This window comes from Panthera leo, chromosome E1 (assembly GCF_018350215.1).
Source record: "Panthera leo isolate Ple1 chromosome E1, P.leo_Ple1_pat1.1, whole genome shotgun sequence".
Lineage (NCBI taxonomy): Eukaryota > Metazoa > Chordata > Mammalia > Carnivora > Felidae > Panthera > Panthera leo.
The window spans coordinates 1,331,027-1,346,867 of NC_056692.1; the positions used below are offsets into that span (position 1 = coordinate 1,331,027).

The following is a 15,841-nucleotide window of genomic DNA, read 5'->3' on the forward strand; positions in this document are numbered from 1 at the left end:
GGGAAAAGACACCAAAGTTGCTCTTAGCCGTTTCATTATGGGAAGCAAGTAATCTTTCCCCAGACAGTGTCTTGCCCTAAAGGAGGCCGAGTTAGCCTTTCTGTCGTGCTTCATTCTAAACCGGGATGCGTGGGGTCTCGGTCGTTCCTCGCGCAGCGGGCCGTGCGGTTTCTAGGCAGGGGCCACACCGCCTGAGAGACGCTTCAGCGGCTGTGGTGAGTCTGCTCTGGGCCCAGGGGCCCCTCTCCCAGACCGTCCTGCTGGCGCTCTCCGGCCTCACCCGTCCATCCTTCCGTCCGTGCGCCCGTCCGGCCCGGCTTCCGGCACCGGCCGAGCCCGAGCGCCCCCGTGTTGGGTCAGCGTGAGGGCCGTCGGGCACCTGGACGGACTTCCGTTAGAAATAGCGACGTGCGGGCCAGATAGGGTCCCACAGGTCCGAGATGCCCCATTTTACTGAATTCTCAGACTTCTAGTCGGCCTTCCTCTGACCGCCTTGTTCTTTACGGTTACTGACTTTCTGACGAGTTTTTCAGAAAAAGTTTTAACTGTATTTTTCTCACTTCTTAATAGAGGCCTGGGATGTTCAGCCTGACTTGGTAAAAGAAAAAAATTGTATTTTTAATAAAACATGAATCATGTTGGTAAAAAAAAAATTGGGAGTGGGTGATTATGTTCCTCAGAATTTGTTCGGCAAATTCGGTCTAGAGTGTTCTCTGGGGCAAGGGAAGCTTAACCTGCAATAATTTAGTCCCGGTGTAAGTACCAGAACACTTCCCAGAAATGTGGATTGTGTTCTGGGCAGGAGTCAGGGGTCAGTAGCTTCCAAAAAGCTTTCATGTTTCCCTACAGAAATACCTTTATCACTGGAGCGTTCTGGTAGAGTTTTAATACTGTAGTTTTTTTTTATCGGGGTTTTAAAACAGTTAATTTTTAATCCTGCTGCTCGGGGATTGAATCAGATTGGAGAACCGACTCTGACCACGTGTTACTACAAAGAAATACACGGCCATTTACAGGGGACCCAGTGCTTTCTTAAGAAAGTGACATGTCTCATTGGGGCGCCTGGGTGGCTCGGTCGGTTAAGCGTCCGACTTTGGCTCAGGTCATGATATCGCGGTCCCTGAGTTCGAGCCCCACGTCGGGCTCTGGGCTGACAGCTCAGAGCCTGGAGCCTGCTTGAGATTCTGTGTCTCCCTCTCTCTCTGCCCCTCCCCCATTCATGCTCTGTCTCTCTCTGTCTCAAAAATAAATAAACGTTAAAAAAAAATTAAAAAAAAAAAAAAAAGAAAGAAAGTCACATGTCTCACAACGACGACGCAGATACAGTCGTGAGCTCCCATTCGCTTGGTGGAACCTCTGAGGGGAGACCCCTCCTCTCCACGCCGTGAGATCTCTGTCTGGACGGGTCGCCAGCTCCCAGAGCAGCTGCACGTAAACGCACGTCCGCCTCCCCGCCTCCCGCGGTCCCGGATGACAGCCTGACTGTGCGCGGCCTCTCTGCCGCCTGTGCAGAGTGCCTGCCCTGGGGGGACGCTGGTGACGTGCCGGGACGCCCCGATCCGCTCACTCCCGCCGTCCGGAACCGCGTGCGTGCGTGCGAGGTGGGGTCCCTTCCGCGAGCGAGGGGACGCCACACCCGTGGGCAAGCAAGGGTTTGGTTAGGGTTTGATTCGAAAGTTCCAACTTGCGGGAAAAAACCCAGCTTTGTTCAGGTTTCTGTTGGATTTTCAAGCTTGTTCTCAACGCGACAGAAACCGCTCGTGTGTGTGATGCTCCCGTTTGCAGGTGCCGAGGACTCTCGTACGTGCTGCGCTGTGTGCGGCTGGTTCTTGGGTCTGCTCTCCCTGCTGCTCAGAATATATGTTATATATATATATATATATATATATATATATATATATATATATATATATATTTATATTTATAGTCTCGGGGCGCCCGGGTGGCTCAGTCGGTTGAGCGTCCGACTTCGGCTCAGGTCATGATCTCACGGCTTGCGAGTTCGAGCCCCGCGTCGGGCTCTGGGCTGACAGCTCGGAGCCTGGAGCTGTTTCGGATTCTGTGTCTCCCTCTCCCTCTGCCCCTCCCCTGCTTGTGTTCTCTCTCTCCCTCAAAAATAAATAAACATTAAAAAGAGTTCGGGTGGGGAAAGGGATGCCGTCTGAACACAGGTGGAGATTTATTAGCACCGGTGCACTTGAAGGTGGTTAACGCATTAAATGTCCACCCCCAGGGTAAATCTTAGTATTCAGGTGAGGGAGGCGTGAGGGAGGGAGTCCGCGAGAGGGCAGAGCTGGGTCCTCGTCGGCACAGACTGCTTTGGTGAGGTCCTCAAGTCGGCATGCTCCCTCCACCTTCCGGCAACATGTGCTACAGGCATAAAGTCTTAGCCCTTTCCCCCTTCCTCAGGGTCGGGGTTCAGGGGACCCGAGTCCAGATCCTGCTCCGTCTAACACGAGTCACGAGTCACAGGCAGAGACTATACGCCAGGAGCGGTGGTCACACGGGAAACTTGATCTGGGCAACTCAGAGACGGAGGGGAAGAACCTCCAAGGCCGGGACTCCCCGCGCAGAGATGAGCGGGTTCTTTTCATTTGGGGTCCAGCGAGGGGAGCCTTGTCACTGCAGGTAGAGGGAGGCATGAGGTTGTGCGGGCATAGGGCATAAGCTTGAAAAGCCCGAGCTCCCAGCCGGACACTTTAACATTATAATGAAGGAGAGAACACTTGTGTGTGTGTGGGGGGGGGGGGGGTTGGGCACACCCCCAGAGCCGGGATCTTGGGCTCCTCTCCAGTGAGGATGCGGGGCCTTGCTTCCTTTTGAAACAGCAGTGGGGTTTACCACGCACTTATCTCTGAGAAGTGACAACTATGCTACAGGCTAGTGAGTTTCTGCCTTCTCTTTATTACCTTGAAATCTTCACCTGCTGAGGTTTTTGCATTTCTTTGCGATTCTGACGCCACCTAGGAAGTTCTGCTAGAAGCGGCTTGGACAAGTAGGGCTCCGATCACTGAGCCTGGCTGGGCCCCTGAAGTGACCTCTCGGGTCCTGAGAGCTCTCTTTTTCGGGGACCCTCACCCCCACTCCCAGCTTCCTGGCTCCAGAACAGTGCCAGGCGGGCCATCAGAACCGGGGGCACGCCCGGTGGGGGTATATGCCGGCGGGGAGTGGTGCACACCCAAGGTAGAGCGCGTGTGGGAGGTGCACGCGGGGGAAGAGGATATGCGTGCCAGAGGAGGGGGCTGCACACAAGGGTGCATGCTGGGGAAGGGGGATGCAGGCTGGGGGGAAACACGCCGACGGGGTGGTACACGCTGAGGAAGGGGGGAGACACAGTGGGGTGCATGCGAGGGAGATGCACTCCGAGAGGGGGTGCACTCGGAGGAGGGAGGTGCAGCTCGGGAGGTGCGCGTTGCGGGAGAGGGGTGCACAAGAGGAGGTGCATGCCGGGGAAGGGGGTGCACGCGGGGTGGTATACGCTGGGGAGAGGGGTGCACGGGGCGGGAACGCACGCGAGGGGAGTGCACGCGGGAAGGTGCACGCCGGGGTTGAGGGTGTGCATGCCGGGGGAGGGGAGTGCACGCTGAAGGGGGGGTGTCGTAGCAATTCAGAGGGCCCGCCCTGGAGCTAAGCGGCCCGCGGGGCGGAGCGGCGGGGCGGAGCGGCGGGGCGGGCGGGAAGATCAGGTCCGGGCAGCCGCGCTGACCTCGGGGACCCAGGCCCGCGGGTCGCACCGCAGGCCGCCAGCAGAGGGCGCCGCGCAGCCCGGCGCCTCGGGCCCGTACTGCGCCGGGGCGGAAGCGCTCCCGGCGGGGGCGGGACTTCCGGCGGCGCGCGGGCGGGGATCTCGGCCGGGGTCGCCCTTCGCACCCGCACGTGTCCGCCGCCGCCGCGATGCTCCCTCTGCTGCGCCGCGTGCCCCGCGCGCTGGGCTCCGCCGTCGCCGGGCTCCGCGCCGCGCCCGTCCCGCCAACGCGGCCGCTGCTGCAGCCCGCGCCCCGGCCGTGCGTGCGGCCTTTCGGGCTGTTCCGAGTGCGCGCCGGCCTCCTGCTCCCCCGCGGGCCCTGCAGCTGCGGCTGCGGCGCGCTGCACACCCAGGGTGAGGCTCGGGGTCGGGGGTCAGGGCTGGGGCGAGGGGGGCGTGGGGTCGGGGGTCAGGCGGCGACAAGTTGGAGGTAAGGGCTGGGGGGAGTCGCGAGGGGTCGGGGGTCAGGGCTAGGGGGTTAGGGGACGAGGGGGTCGGGGGCTGGAGGCTGGGGGACCAGTAGGCAAGGGGGTGGGGTGAGGGCCAAGGGGTCAAGGGTCGGGGGTCCCAGGGCCATGGCTCGCGGGGGTCAAAGGTTGAGTACCGACGGGTCAGGCCGGGGCTGGGCGGTCAGGGCTGGGGGTCGAGGGGCTGGGGTCAGGGCCGGTGACCCACGGGGCGGGGGGCGGGGGATGTTCTCCTCTGCTGTGGGTCCTGGGCACCCAGTCCGGCGCATTCCCCCACTGGTGGGTGACCAGCGGGTTGAACCCGTGTTCCTCCCCCCACGGGTGGGGATAGATGTGATTAAACCCTGCGGGCGGCTTTGAGCCTCCGAGATGGACCGTTGGGGAGCCCCGGGGTCAGGGGTTCCAGGTGTGGTCAAGCCTGGCAAAATCGTTTTCCTAGAGTCTAGGTCAGCTTCCTGGTAAGTGTTTCCAGCATTTTTACAGATGGGGAAACTGAGGCGTCACGGGTGGGAATTGGACCCCGTTTGTAGAGCCCGGTTGGCAGCAGCACAAGGATCAGAAACGATCCCAGGTCTAGGTTTCCGGCTGCAGTAACCCCAGGTCTCGGGTTTTAGACGGACTGGTTCTTTTTCTGTGTCTTACGGACTCTTAACCGTAGGAGACAAAGCTTTCGTCGAGTTCCTGAACGACGAGATTAAGGAGGAGAAGAAGATCCAGAAGCACGGGTCCCTCCCCAAGATGTCTGGGGGCTGGGAGCTGGAAGTGAACGGGACAGAAGCCACGTTAGTGCGGAAAGTGGCTGGAGAAAAGTAAGTGCGGGCGCCTGGGGTCCGGGGAAGCGCCCCCCCGAGTGGGCCTGCCCGGTGCTGCGTTCATCGGGACCGTGAGGGAGCCTCACAGCAGTTGGCAGCCGGAGGCCCGCGGGCCTGGGGGGCCGGCTGTCCTTCCTGCTGAGGCTGGGCGCGCAGACCCTGACTGCCCAGGGCGCTGGCCGCCGCCTCCGCGGGCTCTGGCCGAGGATCGGGGTCCCTGCGCCCTGAACGCAAACCTTGTGCCTCGCCTGTAGGACAGGATACGGTGCAGTGAGTGTGGCCACCAGGAAGGTGGGGGGCTCTCCGCCCAGTTCAGATGTGTGACCCCCCTCCCGTTCTGAGTCCACTTTCGTACGTGTTGTAAAGGAGGGTTCTGATTCTTGGGTTTTTCTGCCTAGAGTGGGTCCTGTCCCCTAGGGTCAGCGGTGTGCTCTGTGACGTCACCAAAACCGTTTTCCTGGGGCGAGTGGAGTCGCAGCCGGTTTGGGGTCATTCTACATAAGGTTCTCGTGAATAGAAGCATTTCTGTGCCCAGGGGCTCACCTGGGTCAGCGCTCGGGCGGGTCAGACAGGTCTTGTGGCTGAACGTCCAGCCGGCCCTCCTGCAGGAGGGGGCTTCTGCAGCTCCAGGGGGTGGCGGGCAGGGGTGGCGGGTGAGCCATACAGCTTCTGCGGTCCCCTCGCTGCGGTTTCCACTTGGGGCTCGGGGCCTGATTTGTCAGGTGAGGAGGATCCTTGCGCCTTAAAGTTGTCAGGAACTGGTGTTTCTGGCCTGGTGTGTGAGTGAAACTTGCACTGCTGTTTTTTTTTTTATTTTATTTTTTTTTTAAGTTTGTTTATCTTGAGAGAGAGAACTGAGCAGCTGAGCAGGGGAGGGGCAGAGAGAGAGGGAGACCAGAATCTGAAGCAGGCTCCAGGCTCTGAGCCCTACCTGGGGCTCAAATTCATGAACCGGACCTTGAGATCATGACCAGAGCAGAAATTGAGTCAGACTATTAACTGACTGAGCCCCCCAGGCTTCTCTTGGTCCTTAGCCTCAGGCCGCTCTGCTCTGTCCCCCCGCCCCCCAGCTCCTTGGGGGTAGCTTTCCCCAGAGGCTTCTCTGCCATCCCAGCTCTTTCTCAGTCACTGCCACCGGAGGGCGCCCGGGGCAAGAGCAGGGTGGGCGGAGGCCCTGGGGAGATAACCGGTGGGTGTGGCCCTGGGGCGCCACCGCCGAAGGGGCCCACACAGGACTGGATCTGGTGGAGATAAAGGGGGGCCAGTCTGGGCCCATTAGTTTGACTTCCAGCAGCTGACGCGTAGGGGGCACAGTCACGGCTGCTAAGTCCATCTTGGGGCCGGAGCCACCCGGCTGTTCAGGAAACTGTACAGTCAAGTCCGTAGCATCAGAGACATTGTTTCCATCGGCATTTTTAACTGTATCACAGCTCGGCACTTTACTCAGTTAAATACCGAGTGAAAACAGCCCTTCCTGAGGTTTGTCTCGCTTCTGTAGGATCACGGTGACGTTCAACATTAACAACAGCATCCCGCCGACATTTGCTGGGGAGGAGGAGCCCTCCCAGGGGCAGAAGGCGGAAGAACAGGAGGTGAGCAGGGGATCTGAGTGCTGACAGGTCATTCCAGGGCCTCGGGGAAGGAACGTGTTGTGTTCTGATTCCTCCGCTGTGGGAAGGGAGGTGCGGGGAGGCAGGGGGCCTCTGTCCTCGGGGCTCTCCTCCCGGAGCAGCGCTCTCCGGCTGTAGCACCAGCACCGGGAGGCCCCCTTTCCTTCCCAGAACTCAGGAAGCTGCCCCCCTTCCCCCCCCCCCCCCCCCCATAGGCTTACAGTGTGGCCTGTGTGCTCTTAATGGGAAGAAACGAGCCTCTTTTAAGCCATCTCGCAATCGGGAGATGTTTGCAGTGTTTTCGAGCAAGGAATGTTCTGACGTTTCACAGGCTGGTGGTAAACACTAGCCACTGATCCAGGGTAGCAAAGCTGGGGTGTCAGAGATTGGGACACCTGACACTTTGGCACACGACCCCTCTTGGCCGGACCCGGATGTGCCCGGTCCTCAAACATCTTAAGAGGCCGTGTGCCTGGCTAGGAGCCGGCTAGTGTGAGGGTCACAGGGTCCCCGGACTTCCTGACTAAGCAGGTGTTGGACTCGTCTCATGACCAAGCACGGATTACACCCCGCCCCACCGTGTGCTTCTGTCTCAGCCACCCCGACTGCGGTCCCCCGGTATCGGACGGCTCCCCGTCCAGTACAGAGGAAGACCTCGAAATGTCAGCGGGAAGGAGAGAGGTCGCGGGGGTCTGAGCCAGCTTTGCAGCCTGAGGATGGAAAACCGGGCCCCGGGGGAGGAGGTGAATTAACTTAGCTGGGGCCGTAATTCAGATTTAACTCTAAGCGTGGCAAGTTCTGTGAACAAGTAAGACGCTGACAGGTGCAAAGCCGCGCCAGCTGTGTGACCCCCTGCCCTCGAAGACCTCGTTTAGAAGTCCAGAAAGGACCGACTCAGGGACAGGGTAGCCCGGTCTCCCCAACGAGCTGGCGCGTGGCCTCAATGCCGTTAGCATTCCAGGCTGTTCACTTACGGGCACTAGCGCGTATCGTCTGAACGCGCCGACTGCCACCCCAGCCGTGGGCATCAGGGCCCCGCAGGGTGAGCTCTCCAGTCCGGGCAGCCGCCCCCCTGCCGGCACGGCACGCGCTGACTTGTTCTCGCTTCCCCAGCCCGAACTGACGTCCACTCCCAATTTCGTGGTGGAGGTTATAAAGAACGGCGGCAAGAAGGCCCTGGTTCTGGACTGTCACTATCCAGAAGATGAGGTGTGTAGGGTGGCGTGCCCGCCCCCCCTGGGGACGGGGAGGGCCTCCGGGGACCTTCCTGGGCCCGTTCAGGGGCCGGCAGAGCAGGGGAGGACGTGGGGGGTGAGGGCGGGTTAAAATCTGGCGACTCTCAAGCTGTTAATGGTCTGGTTTGTCCCAGAAGCCGCTTCACTTTCCCCAAATCCCGTGTCCTTTCAGGTGGGGCAGGAAGAGGAGGACGAGAGTGACATTTTCGCCATCAGAGAAGTGAGCTTTCAGTCGGTTGGCGAGTCTGAGTGGAAGGACACGAACTACACGCTCAACACGGACTCCCTGGACTGGGTGAGCCCCCGGGAAGGTGGGCGCGCCCTGGGCCCCGCGGGGCGAGCGTCCCGGTCCGGGGAGGGACACGCGGCATCTTGGTAGCGAGTGGCGTTTCCGTCTCCAGGCCTTATACGACCACCTGATGGACTTCCTGGCCGACCGGGGGGTGGACAACACTTTCGCCGATGAGCTGGTGGAGCTCAGCACGGCCCTGGAGCACCGGGAGTACATCACTTTTCTCGAAGACCTGAAGGGGTTCGTCAAGAGCCAGTAGGCCGGGCCGGAGCAGACGTGGCACACCTTGCGTTTACGGCAGGCTTGGGCCAGGGGACAAGGCCACTCTGGAGCGAGACACGCGTGCTTGGAGACGGTTTTCGTGCTAATATCATGGAAAATAATTCAGATCTAAATTATTTCTGTTGCCCTCTCATTTCCTGTTCGTTGACTCCTCCTCTAGGCTCTGTCGCTCCTGGAATTTTGTATAACAGAATGACGGACAATAAAATTGGTTTCGCTCCCCGAGGTGTCCCGTCTTCTCTATTCCTTCCCTCAGCCTGAGTCACAGAACACCCGACAGCAGAGACGTTTGAAAATTTTAATACAAAATAAGTTATAAATTAAACGTTTCTATTTACAAGGCCCTTTGTCCGATGGAGCGAGTGGGGAGGTGTCCGGGCCGGTTCTAGAGGATCGCGGTCCAAGTGTCACAAGCCTGGAATGTGGACAGAACTCAGGGTGTGGTTCGGGTCTAATCAGCAGTGACATCTGTGCTGCAGGTCGTCAAGTCACCGGCTGGTTTGGGCGGTGTGGCGCCGGCATGGAGAGCCTGGCTCTGGGGCTGTGCTGGGGACCGGCCTCCCGCAGCCCCAGGACGACTGCCTTGGCCTTGGCTGCCAGCAGCAGCACGGCCGCCTCCAGCTGAGATCAGATCCCAGAGACACTCAAACGCCCTCCCCCTTGGGACGGGGGAGGCCAGAGGCCAGATTCAAGCCTCTGACAGCTGGTAGCTTTTGCGGCCACGCGGGGAGGTGAGGCTCCTCCCCCTGAGCCTGGGCCTCAAACAGGCATGTGCCGCAGGGAGGTACAGACCACGCGTGCCCCCCACGGGCAGAGCCCCAACTTGAGGCCCGGTAAGCATCGGAGTGAAAACGGGCTCCTGACTCCCTGACCGCTCGCCCGGCCACCATGCCACGGAGTCCCCAACCGCTTCCACAGGGGATACGCGTGACTTTCTGGGGTCTAGCGCCCTCCAGCCTGTGACCAGCCCGGACCGCTCGCACATCTCCTGCCTCCTGTGTCCTCGTGGCCACGCGTGACCTTTCGCAGCCCACAACCTGCGGCTTGGACTCACGCCCCACATCCAGGCCGAACCCCTCAGCCTGACCCCTCGGTCCTGGACTCCCCCTCACGTGAAGCCAGAGGCCTGGCGACCCGAGTTCCAGCGCTCCGGGCACATGAACTCAACCCGGCTTCTGGCACCCTCCGGCCCCACGGCGGTCTCTCCCCATGGGAGGGCCGCGCTGGCAAGCTGTGCCCAGGAGGGCTGGCCTCGCCTCCGCCCGCCTTCCCTCTGCTCGGAGCTTCGGGGCCCTGACCCCACAGACCGGGGCCCGCGACGGCCACGCGCTGGGGTGCCGCGGGGTGCTCCCAGCCACTCCCTCCAGCCCGCGGCTGGGGCTCACGTTCCCGCGCCACACGCCTCAGGTGGCTGGCTCGCCCACGTCCGCAAGGAGGCGGGGGCCGAAGCCACTTGACCCGCGCCCCCACCCCGACCTCAACCCGTTGCTGCAGACGCATCAGGCACCCGCCTACGTGCTGGGGCTGGGAGGACAGTGAAGGTGTGGGGTCGCCCTCAAGGACGAAGGCACGAGTGGCGTGGCGGAGACGCGGCATCAGGCACAGCGGGAGCCCAAGGACAGCAGGACTCGGGCTGCCACGGTGCACGCGGCAGTGCTCAGTCACGGGTGCAACCAGCCTCGAGCGTCGCGTCGGACGCAGAGCGGGAGCCCCCGGAGGCGCCTGGTCCGTGAGGGGCTGGAGCAGCCGGGGCGGCCGCCGGCCACTTAAACCTCACCCAGGGTCCTGCCCACCCCGCCTGCGGGAAAGCCGGTCCCCACCGGCCCGAGCCCCGAGCAGGGAACAGCGGAGGCCCTGGAACCAGAGACCCGGACTCCAGGCCCGGCTCGGTCTCCCTGGAGGACGAGCCTGACGCGAGCCCGCTTCCCGCCCGCAGCAGTGGGGACACGTCCCCTCGTCACAGACGGAGCCCGCGGCCCAGCTGCCTCCCTCCCCACCGTCCAGCCCCCTCACAGGGGCACTTGTCTCCCCAGTGACCCGACGCCCTCCTGCTTCCTCCTGCACAACGGACCCGGGCCGGCCTGTCTGGGTCTCGTGAGTGTGACAGTGTCCGCTGACTCTGAGCCAGGCTCCCCGCTCCTGGGTGGCCTCTGTCCCCTCCCTTCCGGTAGCTTCAGCGGCTTCATCTTCCTGGGCAAGTAAACCCCTCAGAGAACAAACTGCACTTTTAAACCCCTACCCGGTTCAAAAGAACACAGTTTAAAAGGAGATAAGAAGATAAACGTCTCCCTGCTTCTGAGCTGGGATTTCTCCCGGTGCGGGAAGAGAACCTACGACTGGCCCGCCCTCGCCACGGGGTCCCCGGCAGGCTTACCAGGCAGCTCATGAGAAGAGTGGGCCTTTCTCCCGTCGCCTGTGTGACGGAAAATTCAGGCGTGTGGGGACAGTGTGCGCTGTGCGCGTTCACGCTGTCCTCTATGCAGGCGCGAAGCTTTTGCTCCGTCAACTCCGGAAACTAGGAAATAAAAGTTAAGCTACAACCCAATCCAGCTACCCCAGAGTCAACAGCTTGAAAATCAGTCCCTGTCAGGTAAGAGGTCACGGGAGCTAGGAAGACAAGCACACTCCCAGAAAGATCTGGAGCGCCGGGGCCCTTGTGTTTAGCAAATGGCTGCGGGGGATGGGGGGAGGGTGCAGAGCCGGCCACGCTCCAGCCTCCCAGCCGGGCCTGTGTGAGTAGGACGTGGGGCCGGGAGGGAGCCCCGGAGGCTCCCGGAGAAAGCGGGTCCGCGCGGAAAGAGGACACAGCCACCCGCGTGTGGAACTTACGTGATTGGAGAGGTACAGGCCACACGGACACGTGACCACGCCGTTGGCTACCCTCAGGTTGGACCTGGAAGCAGAGGCGGGGTCACAGACGACCGCGGCCAGACCTCTCCAGACAAGCGGTGTCTGGCGGTGGGGCGGGGAGGTGCGCCACTCACCTGGGGGCGGGGGCGGGGGGGCCCGATAACGCTGGAAACGTTTCGAAGACTTACTTTGTGCACACAGGACAGATGAGGGGGTTTGCTTCCCATTCAGCCAGTATGATGCTGAGACACCGCTCGTCGAACTGCAAGCTCTTCTCATACTCGCCGATGATGCTCCGCTCTGCAAGGCAAGGGGCAGCTGTGCGGGCCGGCCCCGCCCCCTCCCCGGCCGGCCCGCCTCCCCTGCTGCGGGCCACGCCCCACCTCCCCCCAACCCCGGCCGGCCCCACCCCACCGCCTACCCAGGGCGGCCCCCTACCCCCACCTCCGGCCCGCCCCACCCCCACCCCACCTGCTCCCCCACCCCGCGCCGGCCGGCCGGCCTCCTTCTACGACCCCGACCCCGCCTCCACGCCAGGGGCCACTCCGAAGGCTTCATCCCAGGACAGGATAATTTCAGGCCAAATCATGCTACCAATCATAAGCCATTTACTGCTCTGTCAGGCTCCAACCTGTTGCCCCTCCCCTCCCGTCTGCCTGTCCTCCGTGAGCACCGGCGGGAAAGTGGTGAGGACAAGGGACAGGGACACAACGTTCACACACCGCTCCAGAGGCTGCAGGAGCAGAGCGTGGTGGGTCAGGGCCCTGGGGGGCAGCTGGAGAGAGGGGACACTTACAGGGCACTTCCTGCCGTCGCCCAGCCCACCCTGCTGAGTGTGAAGTGCCCTGTTCTCCAGGTCTGTGTCCTGCACAATCTGTGTTCTTTCATGCGGCAAGCGGGCCACGATGCCCAGGACGTAGGTGGTAGGAAAGAGGGACAGAGGTGAAAGACGCCGGTCCCTGCTCTCGATGAGCTCACGGTCTAGGCTGCAGCGCAGGGGGTCAGCAAACCACAGCCCACGTCCGACTTTTCAAATAAAGTTACGTTGGGACGGAGCTGGGCTCGGTGTACTATTCCTCTGTAAACAGAAAGGAACCGCCACACAGAATAAACACGGGACCGCGTTCCACGGAACGGATGCTGCTCCCCGGCCGCACCCCGAGCTGCGCCACCCGGGCGCGACACCACTGCCTTCTGTCTCAGGGTACCTTGTCCGCTAGCCACCAGGAGAAAACAACACCACGGAACGCAGAGTCTGAGCACAAGGCCCAGCGCCCAAAAGACTTATTCTCGGGCAGACAGCAGAGACTTGAAAGTCAAAACAGGGCCTTCTGACACCCGCCTGAAGCTAAAGTGGAGGCAGAATTAATCCTCTCTGAAAAGTGGGCAGCGGGGCGCCTGGGTGGCTCAGTCGGTTAAGCATCCGACTTGGCCTCAGATCACGATCTCACGGTTGGTGAGTTCGAGCCCCACATCAGGCTCTCAGCTGTCAGCTCAGAGCCTGCTTCAGATCCTCTGTCCCCCTCTCTCTGCCCCTCCTCTTTCTCTCTCCAAAATAAACAAACGTTGCGTTAGCATAGGGACGAGCAGGTGGAAGGATGACCCCAGGGCACACCTTGGTCAGCCAGCTCCTGCTGGATCTCCTCGAGCACAGCCAGGTCCAAGGGCTCCTCCAACTGCAAGAGAAAGTGGGCTCGTGAGGCTTCAAGTCCTAATCAGCCAGCAGGCCCCAGCCCGACTCCTACGTGGAGGCTGGCTTGAAGTCAGCTGTCACTGAGGAAACCGGTCCAGTCCTTCTGCAGGATTTAGCGATGATGTGGTAACACGGTCACGCCAAGAAGCCATCAACGAGCCACTGAGCCCCCAGTGACAAAATAATGGTCCCAAATCTGGGGGGAGACAGCCTAGGGCAGCAGCTAAGTATTTGTTCTGCCAAAGCCAAGTAAGTGCCGGAAAGTTCTGAACCTCTGTAAACCTCACCTCGGGCCTCTGTGAAGCGGGAATAAACCTACTTGAAAGAGCTCCTGTGACACCGACGGTTACTCAGACACGGGGCGAGCGCTGGCGCACGTGGAAATCACCCAACAGTGCGTCATCGCTACAGACAGCCCCGATGTTTCCCAGGCAGCGTACTGGCATTTTCTCACGTTGCTTGGCCAGCGCTACCTTCTTCGTGGCACGAAGGTGAAGCGAAGCTCAGGGCACAGGAGAGGCGAGAGCGCAGAGCAAAACCAGGGCCGGGATTCCAGAACCACGGACCTCCAAGCCAGCGATCTTCCTGGTACGCGGTAACCGGTTTCCTGTCTGCACCCAGCCCCCCCACTCTGGCTGAGATTAGGATCAGAAAGCTCCGGGACCCTCTACAGGAGAGAGCCTCCTGGCCCTTGCCTGCCGAATCAAAATCTCCAGGGGAGGGGAGCCGAGCAGTGGAATTTCTTTCTTTTTAGTTTCATGAGATGCAGTGACACGGCACACGGACAGTCTGGGGCTCGTGAACCAGGAATCCAGAAGAGTCTAACGTTCAAGGTGGAGGAGCCTGGGTTAAGGGTAGTTCGAAAGCTGAGCGGGGGCTGGCGGACGGCGGGGTTAGAGGACTTGGGGAAACAGGGAGAGAGGACACCCGGCGGTCCTGTGCTGTAGCCCCTCCCCGAAAACACACACCCCAGCCTGACCTGAGCCGAGGCCTCTGGACGGCCCTCCACCGACCGCAACGCACTCCACTCCTCTTCCATCACTTCGTGCACCAGAAGGGTGCTCTGAGCGCTCCCTGGCACACCGCCTCCTGCCTGGCGGTATCTGTTCAGGAGCCTGTCCCGGCTGTTTCTCATTCTCTCCAGGCATCCCTTGGAAGGAAAAAGACGGGGAGCAGTTCCGTTAAAAAAAAACAATTCCTGGGGCGCCTGGGTGGCTCAGTCGGTTAGGCGTCCGGCTTCAGCTCAGGTCACGATCTTGAGGTTCATGGGTTCAAGCCCCGCGTCCGGCTCCGCGCTGGCAGCTCGGAGCCTGGAGCCTGCTTCTGATTCTGTGTCTCCCTCTCTTTCTGGCCCTCCCCCTCTGACACTCTGTCTCTCAAAAACGAAATAAACATTAAAAAAAAAATTCTTAAGACTAGGTGTTGAGACATTAAAGGAAATTTACAGACAGGAAACGTTTGGCTGTAACCTTAATTATTATTTCTGCGTTTTCCTCTCCAGCCCTTATCCACACACAGACAGATGGAATCACAATGCTTTGTTTACTGAGCCCAGATCGGCATATTTCACAGCCTGTCTTCAATGCCGGCGTCCTGACTCCCACATCCCTGCCGCTCTAGCTACGGCGATGATAGCCGCCTTCCCGGACACGTTTCTCAACGCGGGACGATTTTTAGCCCCCAGGGCACATTTGGCAATGCCTGAAGACATTTTTTGTTGTTGTCACTTGAATTGTGGGGCTACCGCATCTAGCGGGTGGAGGCCAGGGACGCTGCGAAACATTCCACACTGCGGGGAACAGCGCCCCCAGCAACGCAGACCTGTCTTCCTCAAAACGTCCACAGCCCAGGTTGACAAGCCTCTGCTATTAGCGTCATTTCTAGCATCCCAGTATTTTCCTAGAATACAGGATTTCTACTCCTTTCTGGAAAGGTGAACCACATGACGGGAAGCATGCTGATGTCAGAATAGGTCACAAGTGAGGCAGGCGCACGTCCCTGCTGAGGCACAGTTACGGAGACGCAGAAGCCAAGTCTGGAGCAGAAACAGGTATCTTTTCCAAGTACTTGACTCCCCTCTGGCGAGGAACGGAGGGAAACCGAGCGCCTCCCCGGCGCCCACCCACCGCCCCCAGCAGGTGGTGCTGGGACGAGGCCGGCTCGCCAAGACCCCGCACGCAGGGTCCAGAAACCCCGAGAGCGCCCGGCTCGGTCCAGTCCCGCTCAGGTCCAGCTCCAGGTCCAGGTCCCCCGCCACCGCCCGGCGCTCGGGGACCTGCCTTGCCCGGCACGCGGGAGGGCGGCTCCCCGGACGGAGTAGGGGTAACGGCGGCGCGGACGAGGCTTCCCAAGCCCCACGCCCACCTGCCGAAAAGCCTCTTTCCAGGACGGCGAACCCGTCGCCTTGTATAGCGAGCGGCGCCCCGAGCCCGGCGCCTCGGCCATCTCCTCTCCGCGCGAGTAGCCGCCAGGAAGTCCCGCCCCTGGGGGCGCGCAGAGCCCTGGGAATTGTAGTTTCCGGGCGCTCGGAGCTCTGGCTCTCGGGGAGTTCCGGGAAGGGCAGTCTCCTCGGCCTACCCCTCCCGGAGACACAGTTGAGGGCGACCCCGAGTAGTGGCATTTGTGAGGTCAGCCCAACCCGGGCTGAGGGAGGTAGATCCTGAGGGATGGCTAGGCTCAGCCAGGCGGAGGTGTCCAGCCAGCAATAAGAGAAGAGACAGTCTCCGGCCGCGGCCCGGGGACTGGCCTTCCCGCAGCTGCGGAGCCGTCTCGGCGGCCCCGACTACACGCCCGCCGGGCGCGCAGCCCTCCCTTTGGCCCCGCCCCCGTGGACGCGTGCTTCCGGCCTGCCTGCT

The 15,841-nt window shown here is 61.2% G+C and overlaps 2 protein-coding genes across 5 annotated transcripts; one reads left to right on the forward strand and one right to left on the reverse strand.

The window, feature by feature from the left end:
- The first annotated feature begins 3,879 nt into the window (after positions 1–3,879).
- Positions 3,880–8,666, forward strand: LOC122206207 (complement C1q binding protein). The gene is made up of 6 exons (XM_042915164.1): positions 3,880–4,099; positions 4,871–5,021; positions 6,523–6,616; positions 7,748–7,843; positions 8,042–8,164; positions 8,271–8,666. The coding sequence occupies exons 1-6, from the start codon at positions 3,895–3,897 to the stop codon at positions 8,418–8,420; spliced, it is 819 nt and encodes a 272-aa protein (XP_042771098.1). The 5' UTR covers positions 3,880–3,894; the 3' UTR covers positions 8,421–8,666.
- Positions 8,667–8,727: 61 nt separating this feature from the next.
- RPAIN (RPA interacting protein) lies at positions 8,728–15,720 on the reverse strand. Of its 4 annotated transcripts, none has more exons than XM_042915165.1 (7): positions 15,351–15,698; positions 13,966–14,136; positions 12,909–12,969; positions 11,482–11,593; positions 11,273–11,336; positions 10,818–10,958; positions 8,728–8,858 (listed from the first exon to the last, which is right to left on the reverse strand). In XM_042915165.1, exons 1-7 carry the CDS (start codon positions 15,429–15,431, stop codon positions 8,829–8,831), a joined length of 660 nt encoding a protein of 219 aa, XP_042771099.1. In that variant the 5' UTR covers positions 15,432–15,698; the 3' UTR covers positions 8,728–8,828. The 4 variants fall into 4 exon arrangements, 3 of the variants coding, with proteins under 3 accessions (XP_042771099.1, XP_042771100.1, XP_042771101.1); XM_042915166.1 differs by lacking the exon at positions 15,351–15,698 and adding an exon at positions 14,456–15,105; XM_042915167.1 differs by lacking the exons at positions 8,728–8,858; positions 11,273–11,336 and having other exon boundaries at positions 10,861–10,958; positions 15,351–15,715.
- Positions 15,721–15,841: the final 121 nt, after the last annotated feature.